Raw genomic sequence first — 19936 nt, 5'->3', positions numbered from 1 at the left:
GCAAATACCCAAGATGTGGCACTCCACGCAAGAGTTACTAGAGAGGGAGGGATAAAAATAAAGACAGCCAATTCCGCTGAAAAAAGAAACCACAACCCAAATCAAAAAGTTTTAAACTTTATAATTAAAAAAAATGAAGTTATAAGCAGAAGAATCAAACTGAAACAGCTGCCTGAAGAACTTTTCTACCAAAAACTGCTTCTGAAGAAGAGAAAATATCAAAATAGTAGAATTTAGAAAAAGTATGCAAAAGAAGACCAAGTTACTGCTTTGCAAATCTGATCAACAGAAGCTTCATTCTTAAAAGCCCAGGAAGTAGAAACTGACCTAGTAGAATGAGCCGTAATCCTCTGAGGCAGGGATTTACCCAACTCCAAATAAGCATGATGAATCAAAAGCTTTAACCAAGAAGCCAAAGAAATGGCAGAAGCCTTCTGACCTTTCCTAGAACCAGAAAAGATAACAAATAGACTAGAAGTCTTTCTGAAACCTTTAGTAGCTTCAACATAATATTTCAAAGCTCTTACCACGTCCAAAGAATGTAAAGATCTTTCCAAAGAATTCTTAGGATTAGGACACAACGAAGGGACAACAATTTCTCTACTAATGTTGTTGGAATTCACAACTTTAGGTAAAAATTTAAAAGAAGTCTGCAAAACTGCCTTATCCTAATGAAAAATCAGAAAAGGAGATTCACAAGAAAGAGCAGATAATTCAGAAACTCTTCTAGCAGAAGAGATGGCCAAAAGGAACAGAACTTTCCAAGAAAGTAATTTAATGTCCAGAGAATGCATAGGCTCAGACGGAGGAGCCTGTAAAGCCCTCAGAACCAAATTAAGACTCCAAGGAGGAGAAATTGACTTAATAACAGGCTTGATACGAACCAAAACCTGTACAAAACAATGAATGTCAGGAAGATTAGCAATTTTTCTGTGAAACAGAACAGAAAGAGCAGAGATTTGTCCTTTCAAGGAACTTGCAGACAAACCCTTATCCAAACCATCCTGAAGAAACTGTAAAATTCTAGGAATTCTAAAAGAATGCCAAGAGAATTTATGCAAAGAACACCATGAAATGTAAGTCTTCCAAACTCAGTAGTAGTAAATCTTTCTAGACACAGATTTGCGAGCCTGCAACATAGTATTAATCACTGAGTCAGAGAAACCTCTATGACTAAGCGTTCAATCTCCATACCTTCAAATTTAATGATTTGTGATCCTGATGGGAAAACGGACCTTGAGATAGAAGGTCTAGCCTTAACGGAAGTGGCCAAGGTTGGCAACTGGACATCCGAACAAGATCCGCATAACAAAATCTGTGTGGCCATGCTGGAGCCACCAGCAGTACAAATGAACGCTCCATTATGATTTTTGAAATCACTCTTGCAAGAAGAACTAGAGGCGGAAAGATATAAGCAGGTTGATAATTCCAAGGAAGTGAAAACGCATCCACTGCTTTCACCTGAGGATCCCTGGACATGGACAGGTACCTGGGAAGTTTCCTGTTCAGATGTGGGGGCTTCCAGAAATAGATCTGATGGCTTCTCATCTAAACAATCTGAAGAAACACATCTGGGTGAAGAGACCATTCTCCCGGATGTAAAGTCTGGCGGTTGAGATAATCCGCTTCCCAATTGTCTATACATGGGATATGGACCGCAGAGATTAGACAAGAGCTGGATTCCGCCCATGCAAGTATCCGAGATAATAGTAAAAGGAAAGAGTCTCTGGACCATCAGGTAAAAGCAGTTGTTAGCTTTATTTTGCATAGACATATATCAAAACCAACAGTTAATGATATCATGTTCGGAATTAAATCCAAGTGGTACCAAAGTCTTAAACAAAAAAATCCAATAGGCTTCTTGTTTTTTTAGGGTATTTAAACGATCACCCCCTCTGTGGGATTTGGGTATATGTTCAATGGCAGACCAACTAAAACAGTTTAGTTCTTGATTGTGTTCTTCAATAAAGTGGGTGGCAAGGGCTGAGCATGCAATGTTCTTTTCAATATTGTATATGTGCTCACGTATTCGGGTTCTTACGTCCCTAGTGGTCATTCCAATGTACTGTTTTCTGTGTTCTCTACACTCAATAAGATATATCACATGATCTGTTGAACACTTAATACATCCCTTGATGTTATATTCAGAGCCTGTTACATAGGATCTACATTTTTGAGTAGTTTTAATATATCCACAAGCTCTACATCTCTTTATTCCACATTTATATGTGCCATTGGTCTGCAACCAACTACTTCTTTCATTGTTTTCTTTCTGTTTATTTGTTTTTAGTTCGCTAGGGGATACATATTGGCTAGTGATCTGCCTTTTCTATATACGAATTTGCAACCTTTTTCTACTATAGATTTTAATTTCTCATCTCCATATATAAAAGGCAGATATTTTTTAACCATATCACAGATTTTGTTATACTGGTTTGAATATTGGGTTATAAACATGGGTCTGTCATCTTTACATAAATCTTTGGGCTTATCGAGGAGGAGACTAGCTCTCTCTAGTTTATCTACCTCCTTGCTCACACTTTTAATTTGGTTAACATTATAACCTCGATTTTTCATTCTCTCAGTTAATTCTCTCATAACTATCAGTTCTAGAGCAGTTTCTTTTAGCCCGAATTAACTGGCCCTTTATAATCCCCTTTGTTACATGCTTGGGATGATTATTCTTTGAATGTAGCAATGCATTTCCTGCAATAGGCTTTCTGTATAGATCAGTCTCTACTTTATAGTTTTCATCAGCTATTAAGATCAAATCCAAATAGCTAATCTTCTCCTTATTCCATTCTGTGGTAAAACTCATATGTAGATCATTAATGTTTAAATATGATAGAAATAGATCTCTCTCTTTTTCGTCCCCATCCCAGACAAACAACAAGTAGTCTATAAATCTCTTATATAGGCGAATGTGTGGTCTGTATGGGTTGTTATCATTAGTGATAATTGTCCTTTCTAGCCAGCCCATAAAGAGATTCGCATATGAGGGCGCAAACTGCGCCCCCATTGCGGTACCCTTTTTCTGCAGGAAAAACTCCCCCCTGAACATAAAATAATTATGTTCAAGGAGGAATTTTATTACCTCCAGGATATAATTTTGAAAATATGGATCTAAAGTAGTCTCCAGATTAAGAAAATACTCAACTGCTCTTAGACCCAAAGAATGAGGGATCATAGAATATAAAGATACCACGTCCACAGATAGCCAGCTATATGTTTTTTCCCATTTAAAATGTTCAAATAACTGTAGGACGTGTTTGGTATCTTTCAAATGGCTATCAAGATTCAAAACAAATGGTTGCAAGATTTCATTGACCCACTAAATGTGTGTAATATTAATAGGTTAATTAGTAAAACCTTTTAAGCTACAAAGTAAATATCTTAAGCAAAAAAGTTGAAACCTAGGTTGCATTATTTGACTTAAGTGTAAACACTTCTTCTATAGTATTTTAAATTATGGAATATATATATACTGTTTTTTGCCTTGAAGTCTATGTAAAGGCTTAATATATTTAGTATGTATTAAATGTTTACTTATCGAAGGTGACACTATCCCCTTAAGAATATGCTGTAACATGATCGTATTGAGTAAATGCTAAGTAAGAGGGAGGGCACAAGCATGCCGTTATAAGCTCCAGGTGTATGAGGTTCAGGTATGGTCTATGATTAAGGAGTAAGCTCTCGCCGAAACGCGTAAGACCGAACCAGCATACACCCTTGGATTGTGTGTTTCTCCTATGTTTTATCTATTATTGGAAAATAAAGCTAACAACTGCTTTTACCTGATGGTCCAGAGACTCTTTCCTTTTACTATTATCTTCTTGCGAGCGAGGAGGAGCTCGCTATCCGGACCTCCAAGGTTCCCTTGAGTGACAGCCTGGGAAAGCATACCTGTGAAAGACGTAACAGTGCAACGGCGTAACGCATTGGAACCGGCATTGCCCTGAGAAGCAGCGTCCGCGTATTGTGGAGATGCAAAATTCTCACCCATCGGTTATGGTAAGACCTCACGCCTGCTGGCGATTGAACTGAGGCATCCCGTGTGGAGTGCCCTGTAAATAGGGCTGTTATCTTAAAACACGACACTGACACTTTGAATTAGGCTTTTATTGCCGGGCTAAAAAACTGCTACACCTGCTGATATCTATCTAAGATGAACTTTCTGTTTGTTGTCTATGTCCGTTAACAGGCTGTACACGAAGCAAAGGAAAAGTGTTTATGTGTTTAAGTATCCGAGATACTTCTTTCATAGCGTGAGGACTGCGAGTCCCACCTTGATGATTGACATACGCCACGGTTGTGACATTGTCTGTCTGAAAACAAATAAACGGTTCTCTCTTCAGAAGAGGCCAGAACTAAAGAGCTCTGAGAATCGCACAGAGTTCCAAAATATTGATTGGTAATCTCGCCTCTTGAGATTTCCAAACCCCCTGCGCCGTCAGAGATCCCCAGACAGCTCCCCAACCTGAAAGACTCGCATCTGTTGAAATCACAGTCCAGGTTGGACGAAGAAAAGAAGCCCCCTGAATCAAAGTTTGGTAACCTAACCACCAAGTCAGAGATAGTCGAGTATTGGGATTTAAGGATATTAATTGTGATATCTTTGTATAATCCCTGCACCATTGTTTCAGCATACAAAGCTGAAGAGGTCTCATATGAAAACGAGCAAAGGGGATCGCGTCCGATGCTGCAGTCATGAGACCTAAAACCTCCATGCACATAGCTACTGAAGGGAATGACTGAGACTGAAGGTTCCGACAAGCTGAAATCAATTTCAGACGTCTTTTGTCAATAGAGACAAAGTCATGGATACTGAATCTATTTGGAATCCTAAAAAGGTTACCCTTGTCTGAGGAATCAAGGAACTCTTTGGTAAATTGATCCACCAACCATGTTTTTGAAGAAATAAGACTAGTTGATTTGTGTGAGATTCTGCAGAATGTAAAGACTGAGCAAGTACCAATATATCATCCAAATAAGGAAACACCGCAATACCCCGCGCTCTCTGATTACAGAGAGAGTAGGGCACCGAGAACCTTTGAAAAGATCCTTGGAGCTGTTGCTAGGCCAAAAGGAAGAGCAACAAATTGGTAATGCTTGTCTAGAAAAGAGAATCTCAGGAACTGATAGTGATCTGGATGAATCGGAATATGAAGATAAGCATCCTTTAAGTCTATTGTGGACATATAATGCCCTTGCTGAACAAAAGGCAGAATAGTCCTTATAGTCACCATTTTGAATGTTGGTATTCTTACATAACGATTCAAAATTTTTAGATCCAGAACTGGTCTGAAAGAATTCTCTTTCTTTGGAACAATGAACAGATTTTAATAAAACCCCAGACCCCATTCCAGATATGGAACTGGCACAATTACCCCAGATGACTCCAGGTCTGAAACACACTTCAGGAAAGCCTGAGCCTTTACTGGGTTCACTGGAATGCGTGAGAGAAAGAATCTTCTCACAGGCGGTCTTACTTTGAAACCTATTCTGTACCCTTGAGAAACAATGTTCTGAATCCAATGATTTTGGATTGAATTGATCCAAACATCTTTGAAAAATCGTAGTCTGCCCCTACCAGCTGTGCTGGAATGAGGGCCGCACCTTCATGTGGACTTGGGGGCTGGTTTTGATTTTCTAAAAGGCTTGGATTTATTCCAGACTGGAAAAGGCTTCCAATTGGAAACCGTTCCTTTAGGGGAAGGGTCAGGCTTCTGCTCCTTATTCTGACGAAAGGAACGAAAACGATTAGCAGCCCTAAATTTACCCTTAGATTTTTTATCCTGAGGCAAAAAGGCTCCCTTCCCCCCAGTGACAGTTGAAATTATAGAATCCAACTGAGAACCAAACAATTTATTACCTTGGAAAGAAAGGGATAGCAATGTTGACTTAGAAGTCATATCCACATTCCAAGATTTAAGCCATAAAGCTCTTCTAGCTAAAATAGCTAAAGACATATACCTGACATCAATTCTAATGATATCAAAAATGACATCACAAATGAAATTATTAGCATGTTGAATTAGCTTAACAATGCTATACACATTAGGATATGGTACTTGTTGCGCTAAAGCCTCCAACCAAAAAGTTGAAGCCGCAGCAACATCAGCCAAAGAAATAGCAGGCCTAAGAAGATGACCTGAACATAAATAAGCCTTCCTTAGATAAGATTCAAGCTTCCTATCTAAAGGATCTTTAAAAGAAGTACTATCTGCCGTAGGAATAGTAGTACGTTTAGCAAGAGTAGAGTAGAGATAGCCCCATCAACTTTGGGGATTTTTTCCCAAACCTCCAATCTATCAGACGGCAAAGGGTACAGTCTCTTCTCTTAAACTTTGAAGAAGGAGTAAATGAAGTACCCAAACTATTCCATTCCCTAGAAATTATATCTGAAATTGCATCAGGAACTGGAAAAACCTCTGGAATAACTACATGAGGTTTAAAAAACGAATTTAAACGTTTATTGGTTTTAATATCAAGAGGACTAGACTCCTCCATATCTAATGCAATCAACACCTCTTTTAATAAAGAACGAATAAACTCCATTTTAAAGAAATATGAAGGTTTGTCAGTGTCAATATCTGAGGCAGAATCTTCTGAACCAGATAGATCCTCATCAGAGATAGATAAATCAGAAAATCAGCGGAAATATTGTCTGCTTTTGAAAGTTTATCATGACAACTAACACAAACTACAGCCGGAGGAACAGTTACCACAAGTTTACAACAAATGCACTTAGCTTTCGTAGAACCGACATCAGGCAGCAGCATTCCAGAAGTAGATTCTGATATAGGGTCAGATTGAGACATCTTGCAATATGTAATAGAAAAAACAACATATAAAGCAAAATTATCAAATTCCTTATATGACAGTTTCAGGAATGGGGAAAAATGCAAACAGAATAAGCCTCTGGTAACCAGAAGCAAAAAGAAACAATGACTTAAATAATGTCAAAAAAACTGGCGCCAAGTATGACCCCCACAATTGAAAAAATATTTTTTGGCGCCAAAAACGTCTGCAACAAACATGAGCGTCATAGATGACGCAACTACGTGAAAACTCTCTGCACCAACTAAGACACCGGAAATGACGTCATAACGTCAACAAACGTAATTCTCGCTCCAAAAAAGTCTCGCGCCAAAAATGACGCAATAAATAATAGCATTTTGTGCACTTGTGAGCCTAACAGCCCGTAATTTAGAAAGAAGAGTCAAATTGAAAAATTTTCAGGTAAGAAAAAAATTTATTCATATGCATTTCCCAAAATGAAACTGACAGTCTGTAAGAAGGAAATATACTGATTAACCTGAATCAGGGCAAATATAAGTATAAAACATATATTTAGAACTTTACATATAAAGTGCCAAACCATAGCTGAGAGTGTCATAAATAAAATAAAACATACTTACCAAAAGACACTCATCTACACAAAGTAGATAGCCAAACCAGTACTGAAACGAGAATTAGCAGAGGTAATGGTATATAAGAGTATATCGTCGATCTGAAAAGGGAGGTAGGAGATGAATCTCTACGACCGAAAACAGAGAACCTATGAAATAGATCCCCGTTAGGTTGACCATTGCATTCAATAGATAATACTCCCTTAACATCCCTCTGTCATTCATTGCACTCTGAGAGGAAAACGGGCTTCAGCATGCTGCGAAGCGCATATCAACGTAGAAATCTAGCACAAACTTACTTCACCACCTCCATAGGAGGCAAAGTTTGTAAAAAAACTGAATTGTGGGTGTGGTGGGGGGTGTATTTATAGGCATTTTGAGGTTTGGGAAACTTTGCCCCTCCTGGTAGGAATGTATATCCCATATGTCACTAGCTCATGGACTCTTGCCAATTACATGAAAGAAATATAGATAGCATTGCTACAGTAACCTATTTTTTTGCAATTTTAAATTTTATAGAAGAAATAATATATGTTTTTCTTATTTTAATGAAAGTGATAAGCAAACTAGGTGGGATCACAATATTAAAAGGGACAGTCTACATAAGAATTTTTTTTGTTTAAAAAGATAGATAATCCCTTTATTACCCATTGCCTAGTTTTGCATAACCAACAGTCATGTAAATACACCTCTTAACTCTGTGATTACCTTGTTTCTAAGCCTCTGCAAACTGCCCCCTTATTTCAGTTCTTTTGACAGACATCCATTTTAGCCAATCAGAGCTGGTGTTCTGGTCTAAAAGAGGCTGCTTCCGGGTGGTAAATCGCCATAGAACAAGCCACTGAGCTGTTGTTCGTTCCTGGTAGAGCGCTTCTCTCTTTGTATGCAAATTATTATGACCCTGGGGAAGTCTCCCTATGGGTGATGGGGGAAACCAGACGTGGACTCCTTGCCCAGTGTGCTTAGAGGAATGTGGCTGCACCTCACTGACGAGACCCATAGGAGGCCGAAACGATCGTCTGGGGTTGTCATGTTCCTTGTTCAGAGGAGAATTGCCTGGTATTTCGGGGCTGGACTGACCTTACTTGGCGGGATCAGACTGATATACTTCAGGAAAGTTTTCTTCTGTGAAAAGCACACTGGTCTAAAAGAGGCTGCTTCCGGGTGGTAAATCGCCATAGAACAAGCCACTGAGCTGTTGTTCGTTCCTGGTAGAGCGCTTCTCTCTTTGTATGCAAATTATTATGACCCTGGGGAAGTCTCCCTATGGGTGATGGGGGAAACCAGACGTGGACTCCTTGCCCAGTGTGCTTAGAGGAATGTGGCTGCACCTCACTGACGAGGCCCATAGGAGGCCGAAACGATCGTCTGGGGTTGTCATGTTCCTTGTTCAGAGGAGAATTGCCTGGTATTTCGGGGCTGGACTGACCTTACTTGGCGGGATCAGACTGATATACTTCAGGAAAGTTTTCTTCTGTGAAAAGCACACTGGTCTAAAAGAGGCTGCTTCCGGGTGGTAAATCGCCATAGAACAAGCCACTGAGCTGTTGTTGATTCCTGGTAGAGCGCTTCTCTCTTTGTATGCAAATTATTATGACCCTGGGGAAGTCTCCCTATGGGTGATGGGGGAAACCAGACGTGGACTCCTTGCCCAGTGTGCTTAGAGGAATGTGGCTGCACCTCACTGACGAGGCCCATAGGAGGCTGAAACGATCGTCTGGGGTTGTCATGTTCCTTGTTCAGAGGAGAATTGCCTGGTATTTCGGGGCTGGACTGACCTTACTTGGCGGGATCAGACTGATATACTTCAGGAAAGTTTTCTTCTGTGAAAAGCACACTGGTCTAAAAGAGGCTGCTTCCGGGTGGTAAATCGCCATAGAACAAGCCACTGAGCTGTTGTTCGTTCCTGGTAGAGCGCTTCTCTCTTTGTATGCAAATTATTATGACCCTGGGGAAGTCTCCCTATGGGTGATGGGGGAAACCAGACGTGGACTCCTTGCCCAGTGTGCTTAGAGGAATGTGGCTGCACCTCACTGACGAGGCCCATAGGAGGCCGAAACGATCGTCTGGGGTTGTCATGTTCCTTGTTCAGAGGAGAATTGCCTGGTATTTCGGGGCTGGACTGACCTTACTTGGCGGGATCAGACTGATATACTTCAGGAAAGTTTTCTTCTGTGAAAAGCACACTGGTCTAAAAGAGGCTGCTTCCGGGTGGTAAATCGCCATAGAACAAGCCACTGAGCTGTTGTTCGTTCCTGGTAGAGCGCTTCTCTCTTTGTATGCAAGTTCTGTAATATTTCCCTACCTTGTCACGTTGTCCTACTTATGTAACACGTACGGCCAAGGCTACATCTAGATACAGAACTTTCATATCCGCCACATTCGTTTCCAAAGGAGGCTGATGTTAAAATAGTTATCGTATTCTGTATACTTTTCCGAACACCTTATATTTCGCTATTTTGAGTGCAGATCTCGCTCAAACATAAATAATTAAAACCTAAACACCAAATATTTGTATGGTATTAGCTTGTTATGATCGCATTCATTTTATAAATGTATTTTTCAGGCTATGTAATAAAAAATAATGGAAACCTATCTGTACCCAGAACAAAATACATTTATAAAATGAATGCTATCATCACAAGCTAATAACATACATAATATTTGTTGATTATGTTTTAATTTTTTATGTTTGAGCGAGATCTGCACTCAAAACAGCCAAATATCACCATCCAATCAATATTTGGACATCAGCCTCCATTTTAAACTAAAATGGCGGACATGAAAGTGCTCTATCTGGCCGTCCTTATTACGCAAGTAGTACAATGTAACACAGTAGGCAAATATAACAGAACACTGGCTCCCTGGAACTCCACGTGCGTGAGCACAGTGTTATCTATATGACACACATGAACTAACACCTTCTAGTGGTGAAAAACTGTCAAAATGTCCTGAGAGAAGTGGCGGCCTTCAAGGGCTTAGAAATTAGCATATGAACCTCCTAGGTTTAGCTTTCAACTAAGAATACCAAGAGAACAAAGCAAAATTGGCGATAAAAGTAATTAGGAAAATTGTTTAAAATTACATTCTCTATCTGAATCATAAAAGTTTATTTTGGACTGCACTGTCCCTTTAAATATGAAAACATGACAGTTCTTTCACTAATAATTTATCTTTGAGAGTTTAGAAGAATAAAAATTCTTACCATATTTGTTTCAGGAGATATTGAAAGCGTTTAGATTTGATAAGTGTACAGTTTTCAGTCCCCCCTCACTTCGGATTCTTACTGTCAAAAAAAAAATGTAGGTTATGTAACAAGTCATAAGTAAATCTACTTAAAGCGGTAGAAAAGTCAAAATTGAAATGCGAATAAATGCGTTTCAATTTGAAATGGAAGCATTTTTGCAATATACTTTCATTGGCAAAAATGCTTGTAATAAAAGTTATAAGTGATTTTCAGCGGCATACGCACATATGCTGTGAGGGCCCAGTATTCAAAACACCACACCTTCTTAGAGAGTCAGTAGTGACTTGTATTACACACACTGGCCCCTATTTATGAAAGTCTGGCGGACTTGATCCGACGGTGCGGATCAGGTCCGACAGACCTCGCTGAATACGGCGAGCAATACACTCGCCGTATTCAGCATTGCACCTGCAGCTCACAAGAACTGCTGGTGCAAGGCCGCCCCCTGCTGACTCGCGCACAATCGGCCGCCAGCAGGGGGGTGTCAAACAACCCGATCAGGTTGATTTCCGGCGATGTATGTCCGCCTGCTCAGGCAGACAGGTTAAGGAGCAGCGGTCTTTGTGACCGCTGCTTCATAACTGCTGTTTCTGGCGAGTCTGGAGCTTGATAAATATGCCCCTTTGTCTTCATTGATGCAACACACACCACGGCCAACTCTCTGAGCTTGAATACTGCTGCACAGTTTCTCACAGCATATGTACATATGCTTTTACTAGAAGCAAAAATTCTTCTGTTTCAAATTGAAATGCACCTAGGCATATTTCAATTCTGACCATTTAAAAAGTAGCCTCTTGTAAAAGTGAATGATAGTATTCTTGTATTTAGCCACACAGCAAACATTGTAAACGGCATTTCTACGATAACACTGGAGATCTAACATAATTATTTGCGTCCGTTTAGTTCAGGGCTCGACAAACCCAGGAGCCAGGAATTAAATTCTAGGAGCCAGTAGGGTTACTCTCCATATATCTATATGGCTCCTAAATATTCTTACTGGCTTATCAATTTTTAACACATTTGTCGACCACTAGTTTAGTTTATATATTTTAATTTTCTGGGGAACACTTTAAATTTTGGGAGGCAGAAAGTACAGGAAACGAGAAATATGAAAAAAACACTATTTTTGCACCCAGTTGTCTCACCAAAAAAATTATCTTGCATCCCTAATCCAGCAGTGCAAAGTCATCGACAATTAGAACACACATTAAAAAGTGATGGTAAATCCTAGTGTTTGTAAAACGCTTGGATTTACTAGTGAAACGAATAAAGGGGGCTTTGTGTCATGAAGTATAAGATATTTCATGCTGAAAGTTCCTTTATTTGTCTGCAGCATTTGCCGCGCTGAGCGCCTCAGGCCTCCCAAGGAAAAACGCTATTTTTTCAATGAGTTGACGTTTCCACCTCTTAGCCAATAGCAGTGCGGGCCTGCAGTCATTATGCTGGATAGCTAACATGCTATTGGCTAAGATCACCTCAGTGATAAAATAGCGTTCTGCCATAGGCGGGCTGAGGCGCTCAGCACCGCGAACTCTGCAGACAAATAAAGGAACTTACCCTTAACTTGTTCCACTGGTAAATCCTAGCATTTCACAAATGCTAGGATTTACCATCACTTTAAAAAGATTTAAATCAAAAAAATGTGCATTCGGTTTTGTCACAAATACAAATTTGTGACGAAACAGAAATATTCGTTTCCATTTAGGTTCCTGAAGGAATGGTTGTAAATCGAAACCCAGTTTATAATGTAAGTCAATGGGAAGTGAGGGAAATAGGTTCCAGGCCCCTCTCAAAATTGTCATAAGTAACACCTAATACATTATTTTTAAAGCTTTTAAATGAAGACTTTAAATGCTAAACAGCATTATAAACCTGATAAAATAATCACACAACTCAGAATATATAATTAAACTAAGTTAAATGAACAAAAACATTTGCTAAACAGCATTATAAACCTAATAAAATAATCACACAACACAGACTTCACTTGCATTTTTCTGCAAACAGTTCTTTCTATGCATTCCAATCTGGACTTATTTATAGACAGGACTATCTTGTTCCTTTGAAATCTGCTCGATAGCTCAGGTCTGGTTAAACTGATTAATTTCAGCTTGCTTGGCTTTCCTGCAACACAAGCGGACAGCTCCACCTACTGGCTATTTTAATCAATGCACTGCTTCTCAATGCTTTTCAATAGCAGTCACATGACTGGAAAAAAGGTTGTTATTCTGAAACGGTGTAAATTGAACCGTTGTAAAATGAGGGCCACCTGTATATATATATATATATATATGTATATATGTATGTGGGTTTCATGGCCCTTTAAGATCGGAGCTAACTGGAACCACAGCAGACAAAACAAAAATTGAGGATCGCAAACAGGTGGGAAATGGCTTAGCAGCCAAAGGGTTAAAGGGACACTGAACCCAATTTTTTTCTTTTGTGATTCAAATAGAGCATGCAATTTTAAACAACTTTCTAAATTTACTCCTATTATCAATTTTTCTTTGTTCTCTTGCTTTCTTTATTTGAAAAAGAAGGCATCTAAGCTATTTTTTGGTTTAGAACCATGGACAGCACTTGTTTATTGGTTGGTGAATTTACCCAGCAATCTGCAAGAACAACACAGTGTGTTCACCAAAAATGGGCCGGCATCTAAACGTACATTCTTGCATTTCAAATAAAGATACAAAGAGAATGAATAACATTTGCTAATAGGAGTAAATTAGAAAGTTGCTTAAAATTGCATGCTCTATCTGAATCACGATAGAAAAAAAATTGGGTTCAGAGTCCCTTTAATAAACATAAAAAAAACTTAGATACAATATAAGTCACTAAAAATACATAATCACATATAAAAATAAAACAAACACATTTGATGCCAGATGCAAAATTCAAACAAAATATATATATATATATATATATATATATATATATATATATATATATATATATATATATATATATATATATATATATATATATATATATATATAAAATGTGAGATATTTTCCATCAATTTTGTGTCAAATTTGCATCTGGTATCAAATGTTTTAATGTGATTTTTGTTATATGTGATTTGTTTTTTAAGTGACATATTGTATCTAAATTTTTATGTTCATTAAAAAGGGACATTAGACACTTGTAGATGGTAATATAAAATGATAAATCGAGTGTATAAAACAAACTTTGCAATATACTTTCATTATTTATTTTGTCCCATTTTCCTGTAATACCATTCTGAAATTGTGAGCTTTTCAGTTCCTGTTAGAAATGGAAGTGCAGAACACTGTTATATCCCACACAGCCATTGGCTGCACACTCTAGTGACCTATTTATAACTGTCCCTAATTGGTCACAGCAGAGAAGGTAACCTAAGTTACAGCATGGCAGCTCCCATTGTTTTATAGACACTAAAACGTTACACTTATTTTGTCAATATTTAAACAGCTAATGAAACTTAAAAAAATGCATCTACTTGTTATTCTCAGACTAATCTTTTCTTTGAATGAATCATGCTATCTAACATTTATTTAGTGTTTAAAGGGACAGTCAACACCCAGGAAAACTTTATCCCATACCTTAGATCCACAAAATAAAATGCGCCTGCACCACATCCCATCTTCAATACCACTAATGTTATGTGTCTAATCTTCGAAAGAACATACAGTTTTCAGCTGTAGATATGGCCGCCAAACTCCCCCCACTGTTACGTAGGAGGCTTCTTCTTAAAGTCATCCGCCAATCAGAATCAAATCCTTGGCTAGATTCTTTACACGCGTTCACAGAGACACTTTCTATTTCTAATAGCGAGCGGACTAAAATTATAATGTGCATGCGCATTAGAACAACGTCCCTGTGAACGAAGATTTAATTAAAAAAAGAAGGGGACGGCGGACGAGGAGTTTGGCGGCCATATCTACAGCTGAAAACTGTATGGGCTTTCGATGATTAGACATATAACGTTAGTGGTACTGAAGATGGGATGCGGTGCAGGCATTTTCCTGGGTGTTGACTGTTGCGGTGCAAAGTTTTCCTGGGTGTTGACTTTCTCTTTAATGTGCCTTTAAGTCTTCACTGACGCAATACATACCACCGTCGGTTCGCTGAGCAGGCAAAGTAAACCTTGATGCTTTAGTCACACAGCATATGTGTGTATGCCACTGTAACCATGATGACTTTTACTAGAAGCATTTTAGCTAATGGAAGCATATTGTATAAATGCTACTTTTTTAAAAAAAAAAAAAAAAAAAAAAAAAAAAAAATGCACATTTCACTTTTGACCCAATAATCTCTTTAAATGTATATTAGACACCTATTTTGTGTAAAAATTGTTCTTTTGCCCACAATCCTTAGAGAGGCCTTAAAGAAAATTATTCAATGTAGTTTTGTTTTTTATTTTAATGATGCAAATTTCTTAAAACAGCTATTTGATTTGCTGGTGACATATTTAGCTTTTTGACCTTTCTAGAGAGCATGAAACAAGAATTGTTTTTACCCAAATGCATGAGATGTTCAGTGTCTTTTGAATGACAATAATCCCTTTCTTTGGCACCCTTGTAATGCCAAATTAACCCGGTAATATCATAACCCCTTTATAATGGCCTAATTTTCCCTGTAATTCCACATTCTCCAAATTAACCCATAAGCAGCCAACATATGCTCTCTTTTAGGGCCTTATAACTCCCCTTGTTCCCCATACGTCTTGCTTTTAAGAGGCTACTGTTCCAATATAAAAGCTTTATATGTATTTTCCCAGATAAAACATTGCTCCTCCTTTTAAAAGGTCATATTTTGTCCATTTAAAGCACTTAGAAATAATTTGTCCATATGCAATTTCACATCTTCCATGCAAGTGTCAGTTTGCCATTTGAAATATCATTCCTTCCCTTAGTGACCACTTAAGATTTAATACATCCCATTTTAAAATGTATTTCACCTGTTAAGCTACCATACACCCTATTTAAGACCTCAAATTCAATTAAATAATACATTTGTGCATTTAAGGTCTCATAAATACCATTAAACGACCAATATTCAATTCAAGATCTCTTATATACAATTAAAGGACACATTAGTCAATGGGAGATCTAATAATCCAATTAAGCACAACCTTGTTAATTTATATATATACACCTAAAGTCCATTTCCCCAATTCAATTTTTAAAGCCTCAGGCTTCACATTAAATGATCTTTTTAATTTTAAAGCCTCATATACAACCTCAAAGGTAGAGTCTACATCTTTATAAGCCTTCCCTACTACCTTAAAGGGGACACTATTCTCACATAATGTCACATACCTCTCATACCAATATCTCTCACCCCAGTATACTTTAATTACTCTCTCTCTCATTCTCACGCTCTTACCTGTGTTTTGACAGCTGCAAATCTTCACTGCACCTACTAAAGTCTCACTTCCGGTGCCCTGCAGCATGCGTCTTCCGCCCTTAGCTCCGCCCCCTCGCTGATAAGCCTTCTAATCCAATTAGAGGCTCAGAAATAAGCAAAGGTCGAGACGCAACGTGGCTACAACGCCGTAATGGGACGCGTGGCGGACATTTTGTGTAAGGGCAAGAGAGGAAAATGCGCAGAAAGGGTCAGATTAGGATAAAGTAGGAAAATACAAGAGAACTGTAAATAAACGACTCAGAATGGAAAAGATCGAAAAAGGACAGAGATAAACAAGGGAACAAAGGAAGAAGAAATTCTAGAGAAAAAATATATAAAGAAATAATATTTGAGAGACTGGAAAAAAAAACTTGAGGAACAATATATGGCAGAGAAAAATAATATAGGAAAGAGAAAATAGAAGCTGATTAAGAAAACTGAAATAAGACATGAGAGATGGATAAGAATACATGAGAAATTATAAAGAAAGAGCAAAAGAAGAAATGGTATATATATATATATATATATAAACACACAAAAATGAGAAGGGTGGAGGGAAAAATGAAAAATAAGATGAAAAATTATAGAGAAAAGAGAAGAGATAGAAACTTAAAGGGACATACCTCCCAACATTCAAAATTCAAAAGAGGGACACCCCCCCCCCCCAACAAAAAAAATTGAAATGTGGTGGGCGGGGCTTAAAAAATCATAAGGCCAAAGTAATATAAATAAAATTCTAAATAAAGTCATGCATTTTAATACACAGGCAGCAAATCAAACACAAGCTCAAACCACTGGTATGGCTATGTGAGCTATGTATTTAATCAGCCTTTGCAAAGACAGTGCTAAATATTTTTATGTTAATTGGACATTTAATAATAAATTCTTTACAACTGCTCTCTGCATTCCCCATTAATATTCTAGATTCTGGTCTTTAAAGTCAGCAAAAATGCACAGTAGCACACTACATAGCATACACTTACACATGCAGATACACACACTACATAGCATACACTTACACATGCAGATACACACATTACATAGCATACACTTACACATGCAGATACACACATTACATAGCATACACTTATACATGCAGATACACACACACACTACATAGCATACACTTATACATGCAGATACACACACACTACATAGCATACACTTACACATGCAGATACACACACTACATAGCATACACTTGCACATGCAGATACACACACACACTACATAGCATACACTTATACATGCAGATACACACACACTACATAGCATACACTTACACATGCAGATACACACACTACATAGCATACACTTGCACATGCAGATACACACACACACTACATAGCATACACTTATACATGCAGATACACACACACTACATAGCATACACTTATACATGCAGATACACACACACTACATAGCATACACTTACACATGCAGATACACACACACTACATAGTATACACTTACACATGCAGATACACACACACTACATAGCATACACTTACACATGCAGATACACACACACACTACATAGTATACACTTATACATGCAGATACACACACACACACTACATAGCATACACTTACACATGCAGATACACACACACTACATAGCATACACTTATACATGCAGACACACACACACTACATAGCATACACTTACACATGAAGATACACACACACTACATAGCATACACTTACACACGAAGATACACACACACTACATAGCATACACTTGTACAGGCAGACACACACACACACATTACATAGCATACACTTATACATGCTGCATACACTTATACATGCTGATACACAGAAACTACATAGTATACACTTATACATGCGCACACACACACGCACACTACATAGCATACACTTATACATGCAGATACACATACACACACTACATAGCTTACATTTATACATGCAGACACACACATACACACTACATAGCATAAACTTATGCATACAGATACACACACACACACAGTTATGGATACAGATAGACACACACACTACATCATATATGGGTATCTGTAATTCATTGTATAGGGTCCTGGGGTTGGCAAGCACATTAGCTGTCAGTCTGCGGCTGTTCGTTACCCTTGTATTAGCACTGCTCGTTGTATAAAACTGAAGGCATGCTAGTATTATCACCAGGGCTTAGACATCATCACTACCAGAGGTAGGTTAGAGAAGTCACCATTACCCGTGGTTAGAGTGTATACAGCCATCTTACTCCTGCTTAACCCACACACCATTCCTTTTCCACAGGGAATCTAACAGGTATCTGACCCTGTCAGAGCAAAGCCAGCTGCTTCTGAGTATGGGCCCAACAGAATTTAAAAAAAAAATAAACCCGGGACAGGGGGACAGACCCCTAAAATCGGGACTGTCCCGCAAAAATCGGGACAGTTGGGGAGTATGAAGGGACATGAAACCCAGTTTGTTCTTTTATAATTCAGATAGAGCATGTGATTTTAAACAATTTTCAAATTAACTTCTGTTATACATAGTAACATAGTAGATGAGGTTGAAAAAAGACCGAAGTCCATCTAGTAAAACCTATACAAATCTAAAATACTTACAAAAAGCTCCAGTTAAGATTAAATGATCCCACTAAAAGGTGACCCATTTAATACTAGCAATCATATCCATTAATTTAGTATCTAGACAAAAATGTATCCAAGCCATTTTTAAATGTATCTAGGGTATTGGCATTCACTACCTCCTTTGGTAATGAGTTCCACAATTTTATTGCTCTTACAGTGCAAAAACGTTTCCGTTGCAGGAGATTAAATCTCCTTCCCTTCAACCTTAAATTGTGACCTCTTGTCACAAACAATTTTCTTGGAATAAACAGAGCTTCTGCCATCTCTGTATATGGGCCTTGAATATATTTATATAAAATAATCATGTCACCTCTCAAGCGCCTTTTTTCTAAAGAAAACAGAGCCAGTTTGGCTAGGCTCTCCTCATAGGTTAAATTCTCCATTCCCCTTATTAGCTTTGTGGCCCTTCTCTTAACTTCTTCTAGTTCTGCAATATCTTATCAAATTATCTAATTTGTTTTGTTCTCTTTATATCTATTGTTGCAAAGAATGCCTAGGTAGACCCAGCAGCTGCTGATTGGTGGCTGCACTTATATGCCTCAGGTTATTGGCTCACCCAATGTGTTAACTAGCTCCCAGTAATGCATTGCTGCTGCTTCAACAAAGGATACCAAGAGAAATGAAGCAAATTAGACAATAGAAGTAAATTGGAAAGTTGTTTAAAATTGCATTCTCTGGGGCCCATTTATCAAGCTCCGAACGGAGCTTGTGGGCCCGTGTTTCTGGCGAGTCTTCAGACTCGCCTGAAACAGCAGTTATGAAGCAGTGGTCACAAAGACCGCTGCTCCATAATCCTGTCCGCCTGCTCTGAGCAGGCGGACAGGAATCGCCAAAATTCAACCCGATCGAGTACGATCTGGTTAATTGACACCCCCCTGCTGGCAGCTGATTGGCCGCAAGTCTGCAGGGGGCGGCGTTGCATCAGCAGCTCTTGTGAGCTGCTGGTGCAATGCTGAATACGGAGAAGGCTAACTTTTCTGTAAAGAACATTGGAGAGAGGACGATTAGAGAGAAAAAATAGAGAAAGAAGAAATGACTGAGAGATAAAAGAAGAGGGTAAAATAGAGAGAAAAGAGATGAGAAATAAAGAATGAGAAGATTGGAAAAGAGAGAAAATATGGAGGCTAGAGAAGTGGTGAGAGAGGACGTAGGAAGTGAATTCGAGAGAATAGAAGAATAAGGGCCCCGATTATCTAAAGCTCTGTGGACTTGTGGGATTTTCTAAAGAAATCTAGAACATACTATGAAACCCTTGTTGGAATTCTCTAAAG

At 38.4% G+C, this 19936-nt stretch overlaps 1 protein-coding gene across 3 annotated transcripts in view; it reads right to left on the bottom strand.

The window, feature by feature from the left end:
• Nucleotides 1-16117, bottom strand: part of CCDC9 (coiled-coil domain containing 9) — a 453629-nt gene extending 437512 nt beyond the window's left edge. For 2 of the 3 annotated variants that reach the window (XM_053721823.1, XM_053721825.1), the window contains exons 1-2: nt 16027-16096; nt 10618-10698 (exon numbers count right to left, since the gene is read on the bottom strand). In XM_053721823.1, coding sequence (XP_053577798.1) covers nt 10618-10620 — 3 coding nt within the window. In that variant the 5' untranslated portion in view covers nt 10621-10698; nt 16027-16096. Of the gene's footprint in view, nt 1-10617; nt 10699-16026 lie in introns of all 3 variants that reach the window. The other variant, XM_053721824.1, reaches the window with a different exon arrangement.
• Between the last annotated feature and the right edge of the window lie 3819 nt (nt 16118-19936).

The sequence above is a fragment of the Bombina bombina genome, chromosome 7 (genome assembly GCF_027579735.1).
Source record: "Bombina bombina isolate aBomBom1 chromosome 7, aBomBom1.pri, whole genome shotgun sequence".
Lineage (NCBI taxonomy): Eukaryota > Metazoa > Chordata > Amphibia > Anura > Bombinatoridae > Bombina > Bombina bombina.
Note: the sequence above shows the minus strand (reverse complement) of the source record. Positions and strands in the feature narration are given on the sequence as shown.